A 26569-nucleotide genomic window follows, 5' to 3' on the forward strand; every position below is an offset into this window, starting at 1 on the left:
TCTCAGACGCTCTGGCTCAAAAGTCAGGGTTCCAATTTCTCCCAGACTCTGAGGCCCCGCCTCCGCGGGCACCTGTGCTTGGGCCAGCTCCTCTTGGGACTCAAAGCTCCACCCTTGGCCCGCCTTCATTAAGCCCGGGAGTAGGTACCGCTGCTGGCTACTCCTTATCCAAAGAGTAATTCCCAGTGAGGAGAGACAGCACCTCTGGACATTTTCTTCCTCTTCCCATCCCGGACGCTCGGCGTGAGCTACCTCCAAACCCCGCGGCTGTCTCTGGGCCGGTGTATGTCATGAGCCCCGCGTCCCACAGGGCACCCCCGACGCTGGGGCACCCTGGGCTCCTATCGTTGCTGCTGCTGCTTCTGTACCTGTCCAAGGCTCACGGTGAGTGGAGACGTTGGGGCGCCCTGGACCTCAGAACGAACTGCTTATAGGTTTGAGGCAAGGGAGAGGGTTGGAAATGAGTCCGTGGTCATGGGCAACCGAGAAGTAATGGGGACTGAAGGAATGTAGAGGCTGGGTTTCCATGCGTAGGAAAGTGGGTGTGCTAGTAAAAATGATGTCTTCTTTGGACACACTCTGCCTAAAAAGAAGGTCACTATCTTCTGCTCAAAACGGGAGCTGTGAGTTGCTGAGGATTTCAGAGATGAGGTGTGGACTAGGATTTGATTAATAGTAACTCATTTCTATGGAATTTTGAAGTTCGCAGTGTTTACTCCCACATCAATCCTATGAGGTAGGGAGTGAAAATATTACATCCCCATTTTACACATGAGGAAACTGAGGCTTAGAGAGTGAATTGCCCACAGCCTCATAGCTAGTTTCTGAGGCAGCTTTAAAACGCAGGAGGTCTCCTGATTCTACCATTCCAAGACACCTCACTCAACAGGTTAATAAGGAAACCTCTCTTAAAACCTCATGGGAGACTGAATAGGGTGAACTCTCTAAGGAAAAGAATAAATAAATGAACTAGCTTCTTAACAGATTGGAGCTAGAGGGCTATGGAGATAATCTAGTCTTCCAGTCCTTTTATTTTAGAGAAAAAAAACTAAGATCCAGGATGGACAAGTAACATTCAAAATCACAAAGGTAGCAAGAAGCAGAGGTGAGATACAAACTTAGTTCATCTTTCCCCAAATCCACTGTATTATCTACCACATTATGACAAATATTTCTTTATTTTATCTTATTTTTTTGGCTTAAAGGGGCAGGTAGCTAATGACCTCCAAGTATCTAATAGTCAATCTAGGATGTAGTTCAATGAAAGCAACTTGAAAATTGGAGAGCCTAGACTAATGGGCTATTGACTGCATTTTTCCTTTCTGGTTGTCATTATCAGGAGAAAAAAAAAAGATGAAACAGAGAATTGGAGTATTAGAACAGGGGAGGATCTTGAAGATCATTTAATCCATCTTCTACATTTTACAAATGAGGAAACTGAGACAGCAGTTGGAGGAGATGGCTAAGATCACCCAGATGTTTAATGGTAGAACCAGAATTAGAATTCTTGCCTCTCTCATTCTGCTCCAATCCTTGATTCTGGTAGTTCAGACCTATTTGGCAGTTACATCTCTGGAGACTTTTTTCTTAATCATCTGAAAAGACCTCATTACTCTGAGATGCCATTTCTTTTTATTTTCTTTTATTTTTTACATTTTTTTCCAGACTACATGTATATACAATTTCAATGATCATTTTCTGACATTTTGTGATATATGTTCTCTCCTTTCCTCCCAACTCTCCCTCCTTCCCAAAACAGCAGGCAATATGAGATAGGTGGAACATGTGCTGTCAGGCAGTACACAATTCCATGTCAAACATGTTGTTAAAAAAGATAAACATAGCTTACTCTAAAGAAAAATTCATGAAGAAAATAAAATGAAGAATGGTATATTTCAATCTGCATGCAGATTCCATCAGTTCCTTCTTTGGTGGTAGATAGCCTTTTTTTCCATGAGTTCCTTGGAGGAATCTTCACATTACTGATAATAGTTGTCATTCATGATTGATCATCTTACATGATACTTCTTGCCATTACTGGGTACAACATTTTCCAGGTTCTGTTCACTTCATATGTGTCTTTCCAGGTTTATTTGTGATTGTCTCATTCATCTGTAAGATGCTATTTCACTAAATTCAGCCTACTTTTGTTTTGTTTTGTTTTAAAGGTGAATGCAATATCCCTCCGGATATACCCAATGCTAAGCCAGAACTGAATGGTGTAACAAGTTTTCCTGTTGACACCACTGTAACATACAAATGTAATGAAGGATTTGTAAAAATGCCTGGCAAGTCAGACTCACTGGTCTGTCTTCAAACCAATAAATGGTCAAAGTTGTCAGAGTTTTGTAATCGTAAGTCTTTATTTTTAATATGCTTATGAAAAGCTGTGTCACCTAAATGCATAAAAATTTTCTTTTTTTTTAGATTTTCTTGATTTTATTCCAGTAACAAATCTACCCATGTTTTCCAAGGTTACATGATTCATGTTGTCATCCTCCCCTCTCCTATAGTTGACAAGAAATTCCACTGAGTTTTACATGTACATAATAACATTTTCAGTGACTCAATGATTTAGCATTCAAGATGGAGTATTTTCTTTCTTTCTTTTTTTTTTTAAACCCTTACCTTCCGTCTTGGAGTCAATACTGTGTATTGGCTCCAAGGCAGAAGAGTGGTAAGGGCTAGGCAATGGGGGTCAAGTGACTTGCCCAGGGTCACACAGCTGGGAAGTGGCTGAAGCCAGATTTGAACCTAGGACCTCCCGTCTCTAGGACTGGTTCTCAATCCACTGAGCTACCCAGCTGCCCCCGATGGAGTATTTTCTAACAAGTTAAGCCAAATGCCCACAGTCTTATTGAATGAAGGCATTGTTTACCTGAATCAGTTCTGCTCATTAAAAGGTTTTCTAATATTACAGCTTCTTCCCAATTAATAAAGACAATCACTGCTAGTTAGGGAATTTAAAAAAAATCATAGCTATTTTTGGTAATACTCTTGAGTACAAATTCCAGAGCTAAAATATTTTCTCAGATTTTATTGAAACAATTCTAAATGACATTTTAAGTGCCTTGTGTTTAATTCTCACTTATTTCACATTTACTAGATAGAAGGGGGGACATACAAAGAAAGATCCCCTGCCTTTGAGGAATTTGTAGTCATTCAATCAACAAATGTTTATTAAGCATCTATGTGTCAGGTACTACGCTGGTCAGGTACTCTGTTGTGCAATATGAGTGCCGGCCAGGTACTACTGCTGGGCATTGCAGATACATAGATGGAAAGGAAACATTTCCTGCCCTCAAGAACATAAGGTGCAAGCTATATAAATATTATCAGATATAAAATACTTTTGCAAGAGATGAGGAGAGGGGTGGTAAGCATTAATACTTGGTTATATAGATTCGTGGAACTCCTCATGTAGGAGGTGATATTTTAACTGAGTTTTGAAAGAAGCTAAGAATTCTAAGAGGTGCTTGTGTTAAGGAGGAAATGGATTCTGGGGAGGGAAGACAGAATATAAAATATATTTGTTGTGGAAAATTGTAGTTGTTAAATGAGTGGCACAAACAGCAAACATAAAGCAGTTCAGAAAGGGAAATCACTGTGACCTCTCTTCATGTTGGGTGGACCTCTGAAAGGAAATCTATGGAAGGGTGTAGATAAGATATATGGGATAAATAGGAAGGGAGAAAATAAACAAGTATTTATTAATCACCTACTGTATAAATGGAATTTTGGGAAATACTAAGGGACTTCTGGGGGATGAAGTCCAAAGGCTCAAAATCTCCATTTATATACATATTTCCCCAAATTCAATTTATACACTTCTGGGGACCAGGCACAGTGCTCAGCACTTTATAAATAATTATCTCATTCACAACCACCCTGGGAAGCAGGTGATATTATTCCAGTTGCTGTTGTTGAGTCGTTTCAGTCATGTCCAATATTTTGTGACATTTGAGGTTTTCTTAGCAAAGACACTGGATTGACTTGCCATTTCCTTCTCTAGTTCATTTGGCAGATGAGTAAACTATGGCAAACAGGATGAAGTGACTTGTCTAGGTTCACGCAGCTAGTAAGTGTCTGAGACCAGATTTGAATTCAGGACATTGAATCTTCCTGACTCCCAGCCTGGCACTATCCATCGTGCCACCTATCTGCATTTTATAGTTGTGGAAAATGAGCCAGACAGAACTTGTGTCACATTCCTTAGGTCAAACAGCTAGTATCTAAGAAAAAAAAATTGAAATTCAAGTTTTCCTAACTGCAGGTTCAGTGCTCTATCAAATGAACTTCCTCACTGCTTAGGCATCAACCAGCTGCAATCTACATCACTGGAGGGAATATTCATATTGAGGAGATCATAGAGGATGTGGGTTTTGGGAGCAAAAGTAAAGTTAGGTTAAAAAAAAAAGGTTTCCTGTGTGTGTTTCTCCTTTTCATTATCAGGTACATGTGATGTCCCACCTTTATTACGTTTTGCTTCACTCAAAAAGCAGTTTAGTAAACAGAACTACTTTCCAGTGGGTTCTGTTGTGCAATATGAGTGCCGGCCAGGTTATAAAAGAGATCCTTCTCTGCCAGCAAAGCTTACATGCCTTCAGAATGTGGTGTGGTCCAATGCCTCTGAATTTTGTAAAAGTGAGTATCCCGTGAAAATGTGTTTTGTTTTTAAACCCTCACCTTCCATCTTAGAATTAGTACTGTGTATTGGTTCCAAGGCAGAAGAGTGGTAAGGGCTAGGCAATGGGGATCAAGTGACTTGCCCAGGGTCACACAGCTAGGAAGGGTGTGAAGCCAGATTGGAACCTGGGACTTCCTGTCTCTAGGCCTGGCTCTCCATCCACTGAGTTACCCAGCTTCCCCTGAAAATGTGTTTTCTCTTAAAAATGAAGTGCGGGAAAAGAGTTGGGAAACAAGGAATATCTATTTCCCCTTTAATTAAAAGAACCCTCTTGACATGACAGAGGAGAGACTCTAAATGAACACTCTAATGCAAATATCAACATAGCAATGGGTTCAAATCAAGAAAACATGTAATGCCCAGTGGATTTACGCGTCGGCTATGGGGGGTGGGGGGGAGGAAAAGAAAATGATCTATGTCTTTAACGAATAATGCTTGGAAATGATCAAATAAAATATAATACTAATAATAATAAAAAGAACCCTCTTATAGTGCATATAGGTTTTGCTTTAAATCATTTCTAGAAGTTTAACTTCTTTATTTATTATTTGGAAATAGGCATAATTTTTTCAAACCCTTACCTTCCATCTTAGAATCAATACTGTGTATTGGTTCCAAGGCAGAAGAGTGGTAAGGACTAGGCAATGGGAGTCAAGTGACTTGCCCAGGGTCACACAGCTAGGAAGTGTCTGAAGACAGATTTGAACCCAGTACCTCCCATCTCTAGGCCTGGCTCTTCATCCACCGAGGCAGACTTTTAAGATTTCTTTCCAAATAACATATTAGTCATATTTTTAAAGGTGACTAGAAGTTTGACTAAGTAAAATGAAACTATCTCTTTGGTGAAGTCTTTTCATAATATGAAGGTAAATAATAAAGGGAAAGTCAAAAGAAAAAATCTATTGATCTATTACTGATATTGACATATAATCATCAATAATCATAATTCAACAATATTCCACAATATAAGAAGTGAAGGATATAGATCAGATGGCATTTTGAATGTAGAGGATGATAGAAAGATAAAACCTCATTCCGTTTTTATTTTCTTGTAGGAAAATCATGTCCAACTCCTCCAGAGCTCCTACACGGTCATGTTGATATAGCAACTGACATCTTATTAGGCTCAGTCATCACCTATACTTGTAATGAAGGGTAAGTTTTTGTTATATAGGAATAGGGGCCAGACCTGTCGTTTCATTGGCTGAGGGGATTCCCAGATAAGAAAACTGGCTCTACCGAGGCATGTTGGGATCTTCTCCACAACTTAAAATTACATGAGGGGTAGCTCAGTAATTCAGTGGAGGGAGAATCAGACCTAGAGATGGGGAGGTCCTGAGTTCAAATTTGACCTCAGACACTTCCTAGCTGGGTGACCCTGGGCAAGTCACTGAACGCCCATTGCCTAGCCCTTACTTCTCTTCTGCCTTGGATCCAGTCCATAATATTGATTCTAAGGTGGAAGGTAAGAGATACTTTTTTTAATTGTATTGAGGTTAAGAGATTTACCCAGGGCTGTCAAGCCAGTATATGTCAGAGATGGGACATGGACCATCAAAGTCTTCCTCCCTTTGAGACTAGCTCTCTGTCTACCATAACTGTAGTCATTCATAAAGCAGATGATTCAACTTTAGGGATTTATAATGTTGTGACTGATAGTCTGGACTCCCCTCCCTTTCCCTCCCTTCTCCTTCTCTTTCCTTTCCCTTCTATCTTAGAAAAAATACCGAGGATTGGTTCCAAGACAGAAGAGCAGTAAGGGGCAGGCAATTAGGGTTAAATGACGTGCTCAGAAGTGTCTGAGGTCAGATTTGAATTCCGGATCTTCTTTTTCCAGACCTGACTATCCTTCAGAATCCAGCGCCTTCAGAGTCTCTGATTCAATATAGTTATTCTAATTTCATCAATGATCAATATAGTGATTGCTAGAGAAGGAAAAAATCCAGGAGAGAGAATGGGCGTTATATGCTGGTCTATATTTATATTCAGATATTACTTGAGGTTTGGAAACTGCTTTCACAATTATTACATCACTTTGGTCCTTATAACAAACCTGGGAGGTAAGGGCCATTGTTATTCCCATTTTATAGATGAGAAAATTGAGGGAAATCATTGTTAAGTGACTTGCCCAGGGTTACACATCTAGTAAGTATCTGAGGCTGAAGTTGAATTCAGATCTATTCAATGTACCATCTATTGAGGGTTGACTGAAGGACCCTTCCAAATCTTAAATACTATGGTCCTGGTAACTATAATAGAAATGTTATAATATAGGAGGTTTGTTTTGGTTTTTATGGGGGGGATCATGGCAAGAAAGACATTTTTTCCCTTATCTAGATAGCTTACATTTCTATTCCTAGTTCTTATGCAAGGTCTCTAAGTGGCATCTGGTATATCATTTTACTCATTTCTTGGTTCTTGGTTCAACCTTTGTTCTTGTGAAATGAGAATATCTGTCTTCTAATTTCTACATGTTAAATGTTTTAGTAACTAGTTATCTGTAAAAGTACTTCAGATACTATAAAATACACATGTGAAAGAGAAATTGATCTTTAAGACGTTCAAAAATACTGAAAAATGTGGGCATTTATACCATAAAACAAGTTTTTAGAAAAATCTTTGTGTTTACTATATGTGTATAGTGGGGAAAGGGATTCCTACTTATCCAAAAAAATTCTCTCTTTTATACTGTCCCATTATTATCATCCCTATGACTTAAATCCTCAATTTGCTTCTTCCAAGACAGTAGACTGTTATTACACGTTATTATGTCTCCACCTACTGGCAAAAAAAATTAAGATATTTCTTCAGTGGTTGAGAAAATTCAAATAAGGAAATAGAAGCCATGTCTTTCAGCTTTTTTCTTCCTCTTGTTTAGATATAGGTTATTGGGAGCAGAAGACAGTCATTGTATTTTTATGGATAAAAATGTTGTTTGGAGTCCCCCACCTCCAGAGTGCACAGGTGAGACATTAACAGAGGTTATTAGGTGAATGTTGTATAGATTTTATAGAACCTATAATAAAAATTATGGCTTAATAATAACAGTGAGCATTTACCTATTGTGTCTTAAGGTTTGGAAGGCTCTTTACATTTGTTGTATATTTTGATCCTTATAATGAATGTAAAATAGGCATTATTATTATTAATATTATCACCAAGGTCTCCATTTTATAGTGGGGAAACTGAGGGAAAGAGGGGTTAATTGCATATTGTTTGCTTAATTTAGTTTAGTAAATAAAAACTACTTTTCCCTGAGCAGATTTTTATCACTGATTTTAAGGAATAAAAGCCAATTTAATTCCTTCTTTCTAAAACTAAACTTTATTACCAGGGTTTGTTTTTGACATTTAAATTACTTTTGGCACTGTCTGGCCCATGTGGAAAAAAATTGCTTGGAAGTTGGAAGATATAATTGGGTACAGCAGAAATATTGGGATGAGTTTTTCTCTGCCCGTCCCCCAACATTGTTTCATAAAACCTCAGCCAGAACACTGCATTCTCCTAGTTTAATATTGTCAATACCCCTATAATGTTTTTCTCATTATGTGATTCCCAAAAATGCATATTATATACTCTAACCACATATTTCTAGTACAGACTAAGTTCATGAATCTTTTTTTTCCAGGTTTTTATTTTGACGTTTAAGATTTTTCATTTGTTGCTTTTCTAGTTTTTAAGTTGCATTTCATTGATCTGTTCTTTGCTGCTTTGTTAATGATATAAGATATAATTTATTTGAAATATCAGTTTTTTTCTAAGGACTTCTTTGGCTGCATCTCAAAAGTTTTGCTTATTATCCCATTATTGTTATTTTCTTTAATAAAATTTTCTGTTGTTTCCACAATTTACTCTGGGCCAAACAATTCTTACTGGGCCAAACAATTCTTTAAGATTAAATTATTTCATTTCAAATTTTATTCTATTCTTCAAAGACCTTTTATTGGACATAATTTTATGACATTTTAGTCAATAAAGAATATATTAAATATTTTTGTGTTTCTCTGTTTGTGAAGTCTTTATGTCTCCAATCATAGTCATTTTTTGTAAAAGTGCCATGTCCAGTTGAGAAATATTAATCTCCTTTCCACCCATTTGGTAATTGCCAAAGGTCTATTATAGTTCACTTTTCCAAAGTTTATTCAGATATTTAACTTCTTGTTTATATCTTGCTTAGATTTGTCTAGGTCTGAAAGTAATCTACTGAAATTCTCTGCTTATTTTCTCTCTAGACTTCTTTACAATTTCAGTGACTTTTCCTTTAATCAATTAGATGCTATTCCATTTGGGGCATGTAAATGCATATTACTTTCTTTTATCATCGTTTAAGCTACATTAATGATAATGCAGTTTCCCTGTTTATCTCATTTTTATCCTGCCACTGTCATGATTTAACATACCATTTCAAATAGCAATAAATCTGTGGTTCCAGTCAAGTAGTTCAACTCATTACTCTTAATTTCTTCATTAATAGAATCTTTGAAGATTTCTATTTTGTTATCTTTAACACATTTTTTATTTGGAAAAGGCATTTCATGTTTTAAAGATCTTAGATGTTTTTCCTTTAGAAATTTTATGTCAAGAACCTCCAAAAATTGTTAATGGAGAAATCCAAGGCAATCAAAACAGTTATAAATATGGATCATCCGTAACTTATACATGTGATAAAAACTTGTCACTTATTGGGGAGAAGTCTATTCATTGTACTGTTAAAGATGAACAAGGAGAATGGAGTAGCCCTCCCCCTCAATGCAAAGGTAACTACTTTGTATATTAAAACAATTGTCTTTTTGTTTCATTTTTGTTTGGGTAGAACAAGTTTAAACTAAGACTGTGCTATGACATTTTAAATAGTCTAACATTTGGAAAATTGATAGAAGTATTCTTCCTTTTATATATTCCTGAAAAGTTGGCTATAAAATTCACTCCTAAAACATGAATAATATTCCCTCGTTTACTACAATTATACAACTGGAAAGGGTGTCTTTATGGAAAAATAGACACAATTAAATGGGCTTGAAATGTGTTAAAGGAGTTAAGATGGTAATCTTAAGAAGCATGATTTATATTATGTTTACAGGCAGTGATATTCACGTAAATGCTTAAAAAAAAAACCCTTACTTTCTATCTTAGAATCAGTACTGTTTATTGGTTCCAAGGCAGAAGAGCAGTAAGGGCTAGGTAATGGGAGTTAATTGATTTGCCCAGGGTCACACAGCTAGGAAGTGTCTGAGGGGAGATTTGAACCCAGGACCTCCTGTCTCTGGACCTGCCTCACAGATTTAACAGTCATCTCTCTGGGGAGATGGAAACTTTTTAAGTTTAATCTGCACTATTATAATATTTAAAGGAATTGTAGGGATATTGAAGAAGTACAGGGAGTAAAGAAGGTTTTGTAACAGAGAATGGAGGAGTTGAAGGTAGAGAGGGAATATGGATGCTGGTGAGGTAAAAGGAGGGAGATACTCCCTGCTGAGAGGCTGTCTATGAAAAATGGGGTTCCCAATGGGCCACCTATGATAGCATGAGGGGATGTTTTCTCTATTGATTGATGTTGAAGATACCCCAGAATAGGTAAGCACAGACCCTCCTCAGGGACAAGCCTCCCCCAGACCAAGGTCGCCCAGCAGGGCTCCAATTAGGACCATTTATGGCTGAATGGCTGTCCTTGGGTTCTACTCCCTTTATGTTCCCCTGAAATGATAGTCCTCTTATCTAACTTCTGGTTATTTAAATAAAAATGAGTTTTAATAACACGTTTGGATTGGGAGGTATCAGGGAATCAGGATTTCCCTAGATTGGATTTGAGTCTATCTCAGATTTTGAGCTGAGGCCAGGCCTCGTAGGCTGCTGAAGGGTTTTTTTTTTATTCCTGTCTAAGCTAATCTATGATAGTTTTTCTTAAGTTCAAAGTCTTTAGAAGTAGACAGCAAGAGGAAGAAAAGGTTCTGACCTTCAGAGCTGGTTGGGCCTGTCTCTTTGGGCTAACGCCCTAAAAACCAGCCTTACAGTTCAAAACGCTTCCCTTAAATCCTTTTGTTTGATGACAGGATCACAGGAATCCAGGTAGAGCACACAGTAGATAAAATCCAGGAATAAAGAAACTTCTATCCCAAGACAGGGAGGGAGGCTCCTTCCAGTCCGAGGGTCAGGAAGAGAGTCTGTCAGGAGACCAACTGTCACTCTCCAAGTTCCCCTTCCCCCACCAACTGTCATTCTTGTCAGTATCTTCTCTCTAACATTCCAACTGCTATTTGTTCCACCTGAGTGGCAGAAAGTCCAAAACATGCTTCAGTTTTCCTTTCCACACTATTGATAGTTTTTATATTATCTTCTTACATGTAATAGTAAAAAAAAAAACAATAAATCAAGCCCTATTTGTAGCATTGCTGATTTCAACAGTGTATATACACTGAAATTTTAATAAATGGTTCATGGATTCAAGCTAGCTCCCAGTATGCTTCCTATATAGGCAACATTGTACCTACTAGGTTATCTCTGTACTTTTTAAATGCTAAAGGAGCCACTCACTTTTCCACTATGCCATTTTCATCAATTATTTTAAGCTCTTTTGTAATTCTTGAAGCTCCTTTTCACTCAGAGCTATAACTAAGAATTCTCATACTGATGGCATATGCAATTGAGGGAAGGAGTTAGGAGGTGATAGGGAGATGGGGGAAGGAGGAAAGGAGGGAAGCAGAATCAAAGAAGAATGAAAGAAAAGGACTGAGGATGAGGAAGGTTTGCTGCTTCTAAGAAGACCACTAAAGATGGAGAGACAACATGGCATGGTCCAGTATTAGTGCTTTGGTTTCACTCAAATGTATTCTTTTTTTTTAAACCCATTTTTCTGTCTTGGAATCAATACTAAGTATCAGTTCCAAAGCAGAAAAGATGTAAAGGCTAGGCAATTAGGGTTAAGTGACTTGTACAGTGTAACACAGCTAAGAAGTGTCTGAATACAGATTTGAACCCAGGGCCTCATCTTGAGATCTGGCTTTTCATTCCCTGAGCATCTTAGCTATCCCAGGTCTATTCTCTTTCAATAAGCTTTCTAAAATGGAAAATGGTTATAATAAATATAGGCATCTTGAAAAATACCAGTGACTATATTCTAGCCCTATTTCTGAACTGTACTTACCTTGCAACAATATTGTCATTGTTTTCAGATGTCAGGTGTGAAAATCCAATAGTTCCAAATGGGCAAAAGAAATCCCCATCAAAACCACCTTATAGATATCAGGACACCTTGATATTTGACTGCAATCCTGGATTCATCCTGGTGGGCAATAGCACAATCCAATGTGGTTCTGATAATAAGTGGACTCCTGGTATTCCACTATGTAAGGGTAAGGAAATAATGGCTTTTTATTCCCCATTCAAAATATTTTTCTTATTTCTGTTTATAAACAGAGCAACCAATAAGCATAACATCAAATGTCTACTGTGTACCAGGCACTCTTAGGAACTAGGAATATAAAGACAAACATGAAACAGTCTCTGTCCTAAAGAAACTTACATTCTATCATGAATGTAATTTATTTTTAAAAGTCTAAAAATAATTTTGAAAGCAAATGATAATGGCAGTATGAATAATGTGTTTTACTTTTCAAGTTGCATTGCCAAGCTAAGGAAAAACAGCAGACCTAAAATGAAATTAATTCAAGAAAGTGTTCAATTTGACCCAAGGCAGAGATTAATTAACAGAGATCCTATCCTAATTATAAGGCATATACACAAATGAATACTAGGCAGATTGTGGTGTAAGGTAAGGCACAGAAGAGGGGGAAAGAAGAAAGATTATTTCCTACTGAGGGATAGTTGAGCTGGGTCTCAACATCTGAGTAAGATTTCAGCAGAATGGGAGGAAGAGAACACTAGGATGACTGGAACTAGAAGAGCAAAAGCAAAATGGCAGAAGCAATGAAGTACTGGTCATGTTTGAGGAAAGAAGGAATAGTCAACATGCTTGAAATAGAGGGTACTTCCTAGCTGTGAGACCTTGGAGAAGCCACTTATCCTCCATTGCCTAGCCCTGACTGCTCTTCTTAGAACCAGTACACAGTATTGATTCCAAGATGGAAGGAAAGGTTTTAAAAAATGATCATTTGAAATTTCCAAACATCTTGACTAGTGGACCTTTAGTCATTTGCTCCTTAAGCATTCCATAGTATATATATATATATATATATATATATATATATATATATATATATATATATATATATATAACCTCAATATAATTCAAGAGTCACTAATATGAAATATATATACTTATTCCTTCTATAAAGAAATCCCAATAAGTGAATTAGAAGTGTTAGTTAAGCACTCTGTTTAACATTAAATCACCCATCATTCTATAGAAGAACTGCACAAAAGGTTAAAGTTCATTTTAGTGGAGGTGGGTTTGGAAGAGCAGAAAGAACAGTGTTACTGCTAGTGCTAGGAGAGTGGATGGTCCCATCTTCTTTTGTCTGCCTCAGTCCCTTAGCTACTTCTGTTGAGGTTGGAATTTCAAGAGAGCATCTTTAAGTAGGAGGACCCTGAAGGTAGCAAAGTGATGAGGGAAATCCTGAACTTGTTGCCTGGGCTTGGGTTGGTGGCTTGTGGGAAGAAAACACATCCCTCTCTGCTTTTATCCCAAAGGAAGCAAACCTTCTAGACAAAAGAATTTGTCACTAATGGCAAAAGGTATTAAGGAAGTCCAATTAGCCCACTGGAAAGAAGGAACTCCTCAGCTAGATCTTCCATGTATATTTTCCCTCTCAGGGCCCCCACAATTACCATGTTTGGATCATAACCATAGCCACAATACAATGGGAAGTCAGCATTGAAGTCCCTATCCTGCATAGAGACAAATCATCTGATTACATATATATATATATATATATATATATATATATATGTATATGTATATACATATATATAATATATGTGTGTATTTAGAGAGAGCATAATGTTTAATATAATTATATATAGTATATAATCTAAAATTATAATACATTATATATTATATATGTACTAAATATATAATTGTTTATACTTTTAGACATTTGCCTGGAGTATTGAGTAGCATAATGACTTACCCACAATGACATGGCTGGGATGTGTCTTAAAGCTTAGCTTGAGCCCATGTCTTCTTTTTTTTTATTTTATTTAGTCAATTTAGAACATTTTTCCTTGGTTACAAGAATTATATTCTTTCCCTTCCTCCCCTCACCCCACCCTTCCCGTAGCCGGCATGCAATTCCACTGGGTATTACATGTATCCTTGATCAGAACCTATTTCCATGTTGTTGGTGTTTGCACTAGAATGTTCATTTAGAGTCTACATCCCCAATCATATCCCCCTCGACTCATGTAGTCAAGCAGTTGTTTTTCTTCTGTGTTTCTACTCCCACAGTTTTTCCCCTGAATGAGGATAGTGTTCTTTCTCATAGATCCCTCTGAGTTGTTCAGGATCACTGCATTGCCACTAATGGAGAAGTCCATTATATTCAATGTGTGTCAGTCTCTGTGTACAATGTTCTCCTGGTTCTTGAGCTCATGTCTTCATGACACTAAGACTGGCCCCACCTTGCCTCTTACCATTTAATATTGGCAAAAAACCAAGACCAAAGTGGGAAAACTGGAGCCAAAAAACATAAAGCACTTAAAATCACACAATCAGCAAGGGAGCTAAGACTAAAATCCAGGAAACCTGACAAATATCATAGGCTCTCTATGCCATTCCATTAACTCCCAAGTGTGATTGGTGTCCATATTATTGGCAATCCATTAGGCTCTTCCCAAAGAATCATAATCTAAACCAAAATACAAGAATTGGACTTGCTGATATGTGGGTTAAGTATTCAGTTTGTCCAAGAAGTAGAGAGAGAAGAAATGGCAGTATTTTACACAGTATAACTTGTTGACTTATGCTTGCATTATCTAGACTTCCTATTTTGTTGGTGTTGGGAGCCCCTAGAGAGAACTTTCTGACTTTACAGCAGGAAAACTTCACCAACCCAATTTGAAAGAATGGAACAAAGATATTAACTTAGAACCATTTCCCCTGTCAACTTGTATAATAAGCAGACATGATTATATTCCATAGTCCATTAGTTATATACTGAGGTAAAAAGAGTGAAGACATGGAAATCTCAATGAATGAAATCATCTTATTCTTGCAGCTCTTATTTCCTATTCCTTTTATTGATAAACTCATAGATCTAGGTCCTAGAAAAAACCTCAAAGGCCACCTAGTCTAACCCCTACATTCATAGATGAGGAAACTGAGGCCAAAGGAAAGTAAGTGATGCATCCAAGGACATATGGTGTCAAAGGTGGAATGTGAACCCAGTTTCTCTGACACCATCCAGAACAGTGAATTTCCAACATATCCCACCACCACCCACCATAGTCTACTTTAGAAATAGTCTATGAACCGGTTTATTATACTATGACTTTGAGTCTATTAACAATTCAGTTCATAGAAATTTAATTAAAATAATGTTTATTAACACTTACTTTATGCCAAGGACCATCACTTCACTCTGGGAATACAAAGACAAAAAAACAAAACAGTCCCTGTCTCCAAGAGGTTTACATTTTACTGGGGGGAAGGAGGATTTATACATTGATAAACAAACAAAATATATACAGAGTAAATTTAAAAAATAATTGGAAAGGTTGTAAATACCAATACTTAGAGAAAATGACTGATATTTACAGTAAGTGGAGGTCAAAAATAGTATGTATTATAACTACTTTTGTTTCCCATAAAACTCACAAGAAGATCATAGGGTCATAAATCTAGAGCTAGAAGGAACCTGGGAGGTCATCTAGTCTAAATCTTCATTTAACAGATATGGAAATGGAGGTCCAGGGAGCTTATGTGACTTACCAAGGTTAAACAAGGTAGTAAGTTTCTCAAAGACAATTTTCAGAGGATGTGTAATAAATGCTAACTTTAAAAGTAATATTTAATTACTGTTTATGATTGGGATTCTTTGCCACTTATAGGAATTACCACAGTGGCCCCAACAACAGTTAAAAAATTGACCACAACAAATGCTCCAGCAACAGAGGCCCCACCAACACAACAAGTCAACCCAACAAATGCTCCAACCACAAAGGAACAATCACTAACAGAACAAGCCAATGCCACAAGCTCTCCAGCAACAGAAGTCCCACCAACCATGCAACAAGCCAATGCCACAAGCTCTCCAGCAACAGAGGCCCCACCACCAATGTCACAAGCCAATGCCACAAGCTCTCCAGCAACAGAGGCCCCACCAACCATGCAACAAGCCAATGCCACAAGCTCTCCAGCAACAGAGGCCCCACCAACCATGCAACAAGCCAATGCCACAAGCTCTCCAGCAACAGAAGTCCCACCAACCATGCAACAAGCCAATGCCACAAGCTCTCCAGCAACAGAGGCCCCACCACCAATGCAACAAACCAATGCCACAAACTCTCCAGCAACAGAGGCCCCACCACCAATGCAACAAACCAATGCCACAAACTCTCCAGCAACAGAGGCCCCACCACCAACACAAGCCAATCCAACAAATGCTCCACAAACAAAGTCTCCACCACCAATACAACAGGTCAATGTAACAAATGTTGCCACAACTCCCACCCCAACAACAAGCAAAAGATCCACCACAACAACGCAGAGTTCTACAAAAATTGTCACCACTCTTCGTCCTTTTAAAACTACATCTTTTCACACAACAAGACGAGTGACAGAAATGAGTGCGAAAAGAACCACTCCTTCAGGTCAGTGGAAATGCTCTACTCCTTTTTAATCATCTTAATGAGTTTATACTGTGCTTTTTTTTTTCTTTCAAAAATAAGGTTTTGCAATGTCCTTTTTTTTTTTTTAAGATAAGAGGTTATATAGAATTGAATTGCAAAAATGAGAATTTTTGTTAAATGATCTCAGGTCCATCAATGCTATCGTAGTTTTATTCAGGGCCTCAAGCAACTTTATATTGGCATCCTTGAATGGTATCAGAACAAAAATTGAGATAAAAGCCATTATATCAGGAGACCTAAGTGGGTCAGTGAATAGAGAGCCAGGTGTAGAGATGGGAGATCCTAGGCCCCAAATCTGCTCCCAGGCACATCCCAGCTGTGTGATCCTAGGTAATTCAATTGACCTCAACTGCCTAGCCCTTACCACTTATAATTGTTATAATTATCATGATTTTTAGTATCTATTCTAAGACAGAAAGTAAAGGGGAAAGAAGGAACGGAGAAAGGGAGAGAAGGAGGAAGGGAGGCCATTAGATTGTTTGGGGAAGAAAAAGGAAAATTATGTACTACCAAAAATCAGTTCCAGGTTGAGGTTGAGAAGGGAAATCTTAGCACTTAGAAAAGCTTCAGGGAACCATGGAACCTAGGAAGAATCTTATATAGAGCCAAGTCATTTCTACTTTCATTATGTATTCTTTGATGTGTCATAGCTGAATAAAACACACCGTGTCCTCCTTTGTCTAAGTACCCTGATTTAACAAATGGGAAATTCTAGTTTTGTGATGAGAAATTCTATTTGGGAAGGAAATTTTTCTTCAATATAAAGTAAACTGAGTCTTATAGGGAAAAACTTAATAGATATTATCTTCTATTCTAACTAGAACCCTAGATGAATTTATTCATCTCAATAGTATGAGCTATTTTCTATTGTTTTTTTTATTTGAGGGTAAAATGAGGTAAAATTCTATGCTATTCAAACAGTCAAGAGCATGAATTATCAGAGATCATAGCTATCATGAGTTGAGGTACAATTTGGGATGATTAAAGGATTCATTCTCATTATGGCAGTTCAAATCAAAACATAATGTGACCTTTACATTATTTTCATGGGATTTTTTTCCTACTAATAATACCTAACTTCCCTAAAGTTCAATAAGTTTTATAAAGTGTTTCCCTTAAAATAATCTTATGAGATAGGAAATTTTCCTTGAGAGATTTGATGATATTGAACACTTTACAGAATTATTTTATTTAAAGTTGGTCTTCATATCTCTAGATTTAGATGGGTTATAAACCATACTTGATGTGGAAGGCAAAGGACTGACCTGAGAATCAGGTCAACCTTGTTTCAAGTTGTACTTCTGACACACATAAGCCAATAGATGATCTAACCTATAAAAATCCCAGGTCAACTCTAAACCTATTATTGAAAAAATGGTTACCAATCTATGTTGACACTGATGAAATCACAGGTCTAGATGAAAAAAAAATTAACTCATGCCCTAGATAAAAATTTAGAACAAATTTTTAAAAGTTTGTAAATAGCATATATTCTGAAAATGCAATTCTGGTTTTGAAATACACTAGTCTCTTCTTATCTGTAATTTTTATTTCTGAATTTTCAGTTACCTGAGGTCATTCCAGGGAATGGAGAGAGATAGGAAGAGGGCTGCTGCTGGATGAGGGAGGAGACTGGGTAGGCATAGTAGAGGAAAGGTCTCTTCTCTTTGCACCGGATGTCTGCCCTTGATAGAGGTCTGTTTGCCAAGGTGGTCTTTCTACAAGTTAGTTCTTCTGGTTTCATTTGGAGGGTTTGTTTTTTAGGGTTTTTTTTGGTGGGGGGAGGCCATGAATTGAGGAATGAGGAGAGAGAGCACAGTACTATGCAGTAAATTTAACATATCTGTTAAAAGTTAAAGCAAGAACCTTCCCTGGTTTTAGGTATCCTCTAGGGGTCCTGGAATGCATCCTCTATGGATAAGAAGAGAGTATCATATAATAATGCAGAATGTTATTCTTTATTATTACTGTATTTAATATTGGTAATTGGTCTTACTGTGTATTTAACTTATTGATAAAATTTTACTCTACAAATGTATGTACATATATATGGAGTCAGTAAGTGTTCACTTATATCACTGGGTTTAACTATCCACAGTAGATCTTAGAATGTATCCTCCCCAGATACTATATTGTTATACTTTAAATCCGTGTCATTGATTCTTCCAGAAGACATCAACATTTATGCTACAATTTACTGTTTTCTTTATTCATTCCCTCTTCAGGTGCTGCCACCTCTTTCAGTGGTAAGTTCAACCTTCAGACATTCTTAGATTGTTATCCTTATCCATGTAAGATATTTTCCATTTATTCGGACCTCTTGGTGATCCCACGTCACTCTTCTTTGAATGCTATTGAAATTAAATGCTTACGTGAAGCAAAGAGAGATCAAATAAATAGAGGGTATGTACAAATGTTGCTGAAATGCAGGAGATGCTACCAGAGACCTGCTTTGTTCTCAATTTCTCCCATATCTATTCTGATGAGAAGGATCTGATCATACTCAATGTCTACCTTGTGCCAAGTAACCTTCTAATCACTGCGATGAAATCAAAAAGAATTAATTAAGATACAGTTCCTGTCTTCAAATAATCCATAATCCATTGCACAATTCCTACTGTTCATGATCACTATTGGCTTTCAAAATATATAACCATTACATTTTTATGCCTTTGAATTCTTTTGGGATAACTTGACTTCTATAAACAGATTATTCAGATTACTTACTTGTTTGTTTTTTACTTCAGTTATAATTAAACTTTGAAAAAAAGTGATGTATTCAAAGTTACAGAAAACATTTAATTGTGAGAGTGGGTAAAATCTTGTAGAGACTTTGGTTCATAGTATTAATATAAATAATGACCAAACTGGCTCTTGGAAATTCCAGCAATGAAAAAAAGTGAAAAGAGGGAAGGATCAAAATATTATACAAGTTTAGCAGCAGATAGGAGCAAGACATGAAGATTTCAGGCTAGAATTAAAGGGCTGAACCTTTGCTTGACTAAACAAGACAGTCTCCTGAATGTCAAGTAAAACTGGAGCTATATTGGAAGATTATCATTGGGTAGATGGATCTGGAGAATATCCCTTTATACCATCTTCCTCTCACACACTCCGAGGCACAACCTAAACCCTAACTTCTTTGTTCACATACCTGTATAACTACAGAAACATTTTAAACCTGTAGATTTCTGATTTAGAAGGGACTGGAGAGGGAGAGAGCGGACTATTTTTGTCAGTTAGCCATTCACAATCTCTCTGTTGTGTTGATGTTAGCACATCTCATATTGCAGTAAAAAATCAGGAAGAATTAATAACTAGGAAGGAAAGAAAGAAGAATGGAGGGAAAGAAGGAATAGAGTAAGGGATGTAAAGGATGGCTAAAAATAGAAACTAGGAGGTTAAAGGTCTTAGGGAAGGATAAATTCCAACAACATCATATGAGATTTTAAGTTAGCTTAACATGCTTGATATGAAAAACAAAATTTCATTTTGCTAAACAATCCCGTCTATAAGTAGACAGCAGGGAGAACAACCTAACAATGAAGATTCTTAGATGAGCAAAACCCTTAAAACCTGAGGATGAAGCAGATAAATTTTATAATTCCACCAAGCAAAAATAGATTAGATACTGTTGGAGGATATCAATTTTAAAAATGGTAAGATGAGAATTTGAGAAATAGTGTTAGATATTTAGTCTCAAACGTGAGATTTCTCTACATTTTTTAGTTTTGAATCATTTCAAAACAACGTGTTTCTTAATCATATCACATTTAATAGTTTTCCCTTCCACACCTAATTTGGTTACCAAAATGTTTTTCTTTCAAGGAATTGTTGGTGGTCTCATAGTAATGGCTGTTCTAATAGTACTTCCAGTTTTCGTCAAACTTCTTTATAACTATGGGAAATCAGGGTGAGCCAAAATCCAAAAATTATTTTCCTCTTCTGATTTGTTAGCATCTTTCCCCATAAAACTCAAGTTGGATGCTACATCTCCTGAAAACTTTCTGAGCACTATTGCACCTTTGACATGTGAATGCCTTTTTGTCTTTCTATAAACCTTTAATTACTCTCTTTCAAGGCTTTTATCATGACCCAAGTGTATGCAGCAGCACAGAGATATAGGGGGTCTCCAAAGTCTTCAGACTGTTTTAGTTTCCTAATAGTTCAAGGAAATTTTAAAACTTGAATTTGGTTTATTTATTTATTTTTCCTGCTGCATAAAAGAAAAAAATGCTAACTGGTCTGATTTCCCATTAACTCTTCAATTTACTGCATGATGCTAGTTGTGAGTTTCATAACCTTTATCCATCTAAAACCCAGGAAAACCTAAACAAACCTGTAGTCGTATTTGGGATGTGTGTCTGAATGGAACTACTTGCTAATCAATAAACGTGCTTGATTTTCTCATGACAATGATTCTTAAGGTCTCACAAGTTATTGTATACTAGACATTAAGATTTTGCTTTGGGCTGGGTTCCCATCTGGCCTCCAATGCCTGCAATGGCTATGAAAATCATTTAACTGCTCAGTGACACAAGCAGTTTGGTAAAAGTATCTGTTACTGACGAGTTCTCAGCTACATCTGAGGGAAAAAATTTCACCCCAGAAATTCCCTACACTGATGAAATAAATGAAAGATCTTGACCATCCTCCAGGCCTTCAAATAGTTTGTTTACTTAAAAGAAGTGTAAAATACCTAAATGTAATATTAAGACAATTAACTGTGTTTTCATTTCATAAGTAATTATTTAAAATCAAGCATTTTGATTAGCTTAAGTGTTTTATTTTCTAATTTTAAATATTCTAATTTCTTGAGTTTAGGTAAGTAAATTTAGTTGCTTTTTCTGGCAAATTTTAGATAAAGGCATCATAGATTCATTCATTCATTTAGAGCTAGAAGGGACTTTAGAGATCATAAATCTAGTTCTTCCCCTTTTTAAAAATAAGGAAACTGAGACCCAAAGAGGTAGTTACTTAACCAGGGTCACATAGCTCTGAGGCAGGATTTGAAGCCAGGCCTTCTTGATTCCATATCCAATACACTATCTACCGTACCACACTGCTTAAACATTACTTCTGAATACTGTGACTATGATTTTTGACTCCTGAAATGAATTAATTTCATTGTTAGCTGAAATATTTATAATGGAAAGAGATATACAACAGAAGTCAATGTCTACTGCTCACTTCCCTATCTCCTATAACATATACTCCTATGAGTAAGGGAAATATGATCAGAAGAGACAAACAATTTAAAGTACTAGTTTAAATTTTTTCATTTAGGAATTTTCCCATAAATCATCTTAATTTTTCCTTGTTTATATTTAAAATAAAGATTTCTAATTTCTACAACGTAAAAGCATGGCTTAAAAATAAGAGTATTATTTGGATCCCCTAATTCTACACTGAAATTATGTACTTTAAATTATAAAACTCAATTATCTGATATAGCCTTGGACAAGAAAATGCTATTTAAGTTATATTTTTAACTTTACCTTCTGCTTTAGAATTGATACTAAGTATCTATTCCAAGGCAGAAAATTTAGTAAAGACTAGGCAATGTGAGTTAAATGACTTGCCCAGTCACACAGGTAGGAAGCATCAGAGTCCACATTTGAACCCAGGGCCTACCAACTCTAGGCCTGGCTCTCTATCTATAGTGCTACCTAGCTGCCTCTAGCACTGTTATACAGATTTTAAGACTGAAAAACTTCAAGTCTTGGTAAAAACCTGTCTATTAACTCATAAATGATATTGACTTTCAAATGTTAATTGCCTTGCTTAGCACTTTTAGTAATGTGAAGACTGCTTTTTACTCCCTGTTCTTTCTTTCATAAAATGACTAGCATCATTTGCATCCATGATAAACGTGAAATAAAAAGTTCCTTTTCCTTATATCTCACTTAAACCATTCAGTATTTGGGACATTATATTAAAAACAGGCAGCAGGATAGAGCATTCAGCCTGGAATCAAAGAAAACCTATGTTCAAATCTGGCCTCAGTTACTCACTAGCTATATGACCCAGGGTAAGTTATTTAATTCTGTTTGCCTCTATTTCCTCATCTGTAAAATGATCTGGAGAAGATAATGGCAAACCACTCCAGTAGCTCTGCCAAGAAAACCTCAAATGGGCTGACAAAGAGTCAGACATGCATGAATGATAATATTTATAATATAAAATACTTGTTCTTTAGATCTTATTTTTTTCATCTAGTTTTGGCAATATTAACAAACACTAATTGCTACTAAAATTATGTGAATTATAGCAAAAGATTGTCTAGTAAGATTTAATTACATTTTAGGTTTTTCCCAAACACTGAAGAAAGACCAACATTCTAGGCAAAAATTGACTTCTGAGTAAGGAGTTTCTCTGGAAATGTAATTTTCAGCCATCATCTTTACAACATTTCTTCTATTATTTACTAATTTCTTTTTATATCGTGCTCATTATTATTCACGTTATCACCTAAAAATCAGCGATTTTATTCCCCATAAAGGCAGGGGAGAATTGCTCATTTTTTATTAGCTCTAAAATCTGACTCAATTCTACTGATAGTGGATTCATTGAGAGTACCTGTATGTCATATCTTTTTTTTTTTCCTTATGAAGAAAAACACTGGTGGGACCATTTATTTGTTCTTTGTTATGCCTTTGATAATATTTAAATTACAACATTTGTACCATCACAGAAAGACTCAGAACTTGGAGCTGAAAGGGAGTGTAAAGTTCTTCTAGACCTACTCTAACAAAGACTATGTAGTAAGTAGCATAACTGATAATAAAAACCTGACCTTTAGACACTAACCCTAGGGCTCTGTTCGTGGTTCTCTAATCATAGGAAATATTTGTGAAAGCCACCAATTAAGGGGATTTTATTTTCTCTCTCTTTCATATGAAACCACTCCTTATTCTGGGTACAACAAAAAGAGGGCTAGAATTGACTTTGCTACTGGACATAGATAAAATTTTGCTTTGAATTCTTGAATGTTCAGTAGTATGGTCATCATGAAGTTGAGACTGACCTATTTTCAGCTTCTCATTAACAGTTAACAAGATTTACTTCAAAGGGAATGAATTGATTTATAACAGAACGTGATTTCCATAGAACTAAGGAGATCTGGGTCCTGATGTTGGCTCCCCCACTTAATAGTTATATGACTTTTCATAAGTTACTTAGCTTTTCTGGGTCTTGGTTTCCTTGTCTCTAGAATGGAAGTAGATTTAATATCTTTAAGTCCCTTTTCATTTTTAAGATTCTGAGCATGATGCGCATGTTAATGATGTTTGTATGTCAACAATTTTGTTTGGGAATGGGATAGGTACTGAGAACAATGATTTGCCTTTTCTTTTTTATTAAATATACCCCTTACCTAATTCATTTAGCTTTTTTCCCTCCTCTGCTCTTCAGCTCTTACAATATTCATGAGATCAGCAAAGAACTTTATGTTGTCTTATCTGATAAAATGGAGACTGGCAAGCCCACAGAAGTAAGAACTGTTGGTTAAAAAGAAAAAAAATGTTTGTCTTATCCTGACTCTTTTCTGCAGCTCCTAAAATGTTGGTCAACACAATTAACTCGGGATTTTTCCACATTTAACAATTATTCTATTACTACCAGATACATTTTAATTTTGGTTTCCCTCCCTTGTCTTAACACATACATCACTAGAATCTTTCTTCATTAATTATTTACATTTCTGTAGTAAATCCTGCATTCTACTCTGATTTCATTACATTATATGATTCTGAAAAAAAGTAGGCTGTATATTGGTGCTTATGGGTGCATGTATTTTCATTATCCTTATTTGTTATAAACACAATGCTATTAACCTACATTAACATGTTACTCCTTTGTCTTGGCAGTTTCAGATGCTTTTAAAACTAACTTTTTTATCTTGTATTTTGTACAGGTGTTTTTGGAGTCTTTGTAAGACCCTTAAGAAGTATTATTTAGAGCAAAACAGAATTTGGCTCCCTTTCTTCATATATAAATAATAATAATGGCTAATACTTTAATTTCATATCAAGGTTGACAAAACACTACAAATATCTTCTTCCTGAGTCATAGTTATTATTACCATCCCATATTATAGATCTAGAAACTGAGGTACAGATGTGATTTGCCCAGGGTCACATAGTAAGTTTCTGAAGCCAGATTTGAATTTGAATATTAACCTGAATCAATTCTATTCACCACTCCTCCAAGCTGCCTCATGTGTGTACACATGCCACCATATATATATCATGCCTTTCCTCCACAGTAAATTACTTGCCTAAAAGAACCTCTTAACTAGGAAACTGTCTAAAAGTTTGTCTGTATCACTCCAAAGAACTTAAGAAATGAATTCTCATCTACAGTGACAGTTGTATAGTTACTGAACTCTAGGAACAAAGACGCCTCCAAGAAGTGTCATTCATAATATCTGATGTATTTCTTTTCCATTATCGCCATTATTTTAATGAAGTTGCTTTGTGCCTAATGCTTGATGTTTTAATCACACTAACCTTATAAAACTAATGCTTAATTCAGTGCTCTTTAATGAAAAAAAAATACCAATCTGTGATCCTATGTTGGTTTTTTTTTTAACTTTCCAGGAAATACATATATAATCTTGGCCATGCTGATTACAAAGCTATTAACGACTGGCTAACTAACAAAGCCAAAAAGAAGAGTTAAGGAAGAAAATTCTTTTGCACAGACTATCTAGTTTCACTAGGGCTCTCATGAGAAGTGGATAACATTTTCACCGTAACCACTCTCCTTTCTGCAAATGGAATTTTCTTATTGGCCTTGGCATTTGAATGAAGTTAAGAATGATGTCAGCCTCAGAATCTTCCTCTGAAGCCAGCTAAACCTCCTGAAAACACTAGCAATTTACAGGCTCTTAGACTATTTCCATTTTTTTTCCTAAGTGTGCAGCAGAGGACTGAATCTTATCATAGAACAGAAAAGAAAGAAAAAAAAACCACTTAACCAAAATCCATTCAATATCAATTGGCTTTCACTAGTCAGTTGATACTATTTTAATTCTCTTTAAGTCCAAAACACTTGCTCCTTCACTCTAGCTGCATGCCATTTCCTCAAGCTCCCCTTTTTGTCTTTATAACGTTTATCAAAAGAAGAAATCTTCCATTTAAAAAGGACTATAATTAGGCATTAAGAGTAATTTTTTTTAAAAATCAGGATGACATTTTTTCAAATCTTGCTCCAAGCTGCCAGAAATAGAGGAACTGAATTGTCAAATCTTCCTTTCTATCAATCACCTTTGAAAGAAGAAATCCCTGATGAAGAAAAATGAGCTGTCCTTGGGATCTGATAATGATGTTAACATAAAAAACAATGGGAAGGTGTGATGACCCATGACTTCTTGATGTTTTGAGCTCCATCAGGATTTTAGAAACAGGGAATTGCATAGTTCCCTTTTTTCCTTTTTGGTAGACTACATCAGTAGGCACTTTTGTCCATAATATATCTGGGGTGCGGGGTGGGGAAGAGGGCGGGGAGACTATGAAAAGGACTATTCTGATGTTAGTGCCTAAGTTAAACCAGTTTTATTTTTACATCCAGAGACTGTATAAAGGTGAATTTTCTAAAGAAAGAAAAAGGTTCTGTACTTTTGAAATAATGAATTCATAGCCAAATTGTATATTTTGTTGTCTTGTAATTTAAAATTTATTTATTTATTTACTTCAGTGAGTGTAAGTTTTACATATGTACTGTGAAAATTCACATGTTCAGGATTTATAAAGAGAATCTTATTTTCCTGAAATAAAAATAAGCAAACAAATTCTATGGTGATCTTGATGCTATCTAATTTGCTAAATGGCTTCACAACACATGAATAAATGACGCATCTCTTTGCACTGTCCATATAACAAGATTCAAAATAAGGGATATTGTTTCCATCCAAGTAGTAGCTGGGGGTTTTGAAACAAATGGATTTTTTTAAGTTTTATAATACAAGTTTACCATCGTCAAACACTTAACTGCTTTGTGTCATTGTCAAAACTACCTCACAAGATTATTATAAAGAAAACACTTTGTGAACTTCAATAAATGTGAGTCCTTACT

The 26569-nt window shown here is 36.1% G+C and overlaps 1 protein-coding gene across 6 annotated transcripts; it reads left to right on the forward strand.

Moving 5' to 3' along the window:
• Positions 1–26285, forward strand: CD55 (CD55 molecule (Cromer blood group)). Of its 6 annotated transcripts, XM_056815850.1 has the most exons (12): positions 1–384; positions 2169–2354; positions 4453–4644; positions 5743–5842; positions 7566–7651; positions 9256–9444; positions 11857–12036; positions 15692–16453; positions 18718–18738; positions 20321–20405; positions 23906–23984; positions 25093–26285. In XM_056815850.1, the coding sequence occupies exons 1-12, from the start codon at positions 291–293 to the stop codon at positions 25105–25107; spliced, it is 1989 nt and encodes a 662-aa protein (XP_056671828.1). In that variant the 5' UTR covers positions 1–290; the 3' UTR covers positions 25108–26285. The 6 variants fall into 6 exon arrangements, with proteins under 6 accessions (XP_056671828.1, XP_056671827.1, XP_056671829.1 ...); XM_056815849.1 differs by lacking the exon at positions 25093–26285 and having other exon boundaries at positions 23906–25086; XM_056815851.1 differs by lacking the exon at positions 20321–20405 and having other exon boundaries at positions 2–384.
• Positions 26286–26569: the final 284 nt, after the last annotated feature.

The sequence above is a fragment of the Monodelphis domestica genome, chromosome 2 (assembly GCF_027887165.1).
Source record: "Monodelphis domestica isolate mMonDom1 chromosome 2, mMonDom1.pri, whole genome shotgun sequence".
Lineage (NCBI taxonomy): Eukaryota > Metazoa > Chordata > Mammalia > Didelphimorphia > Didelphidae > Monodelphis > Monodelphis domestica.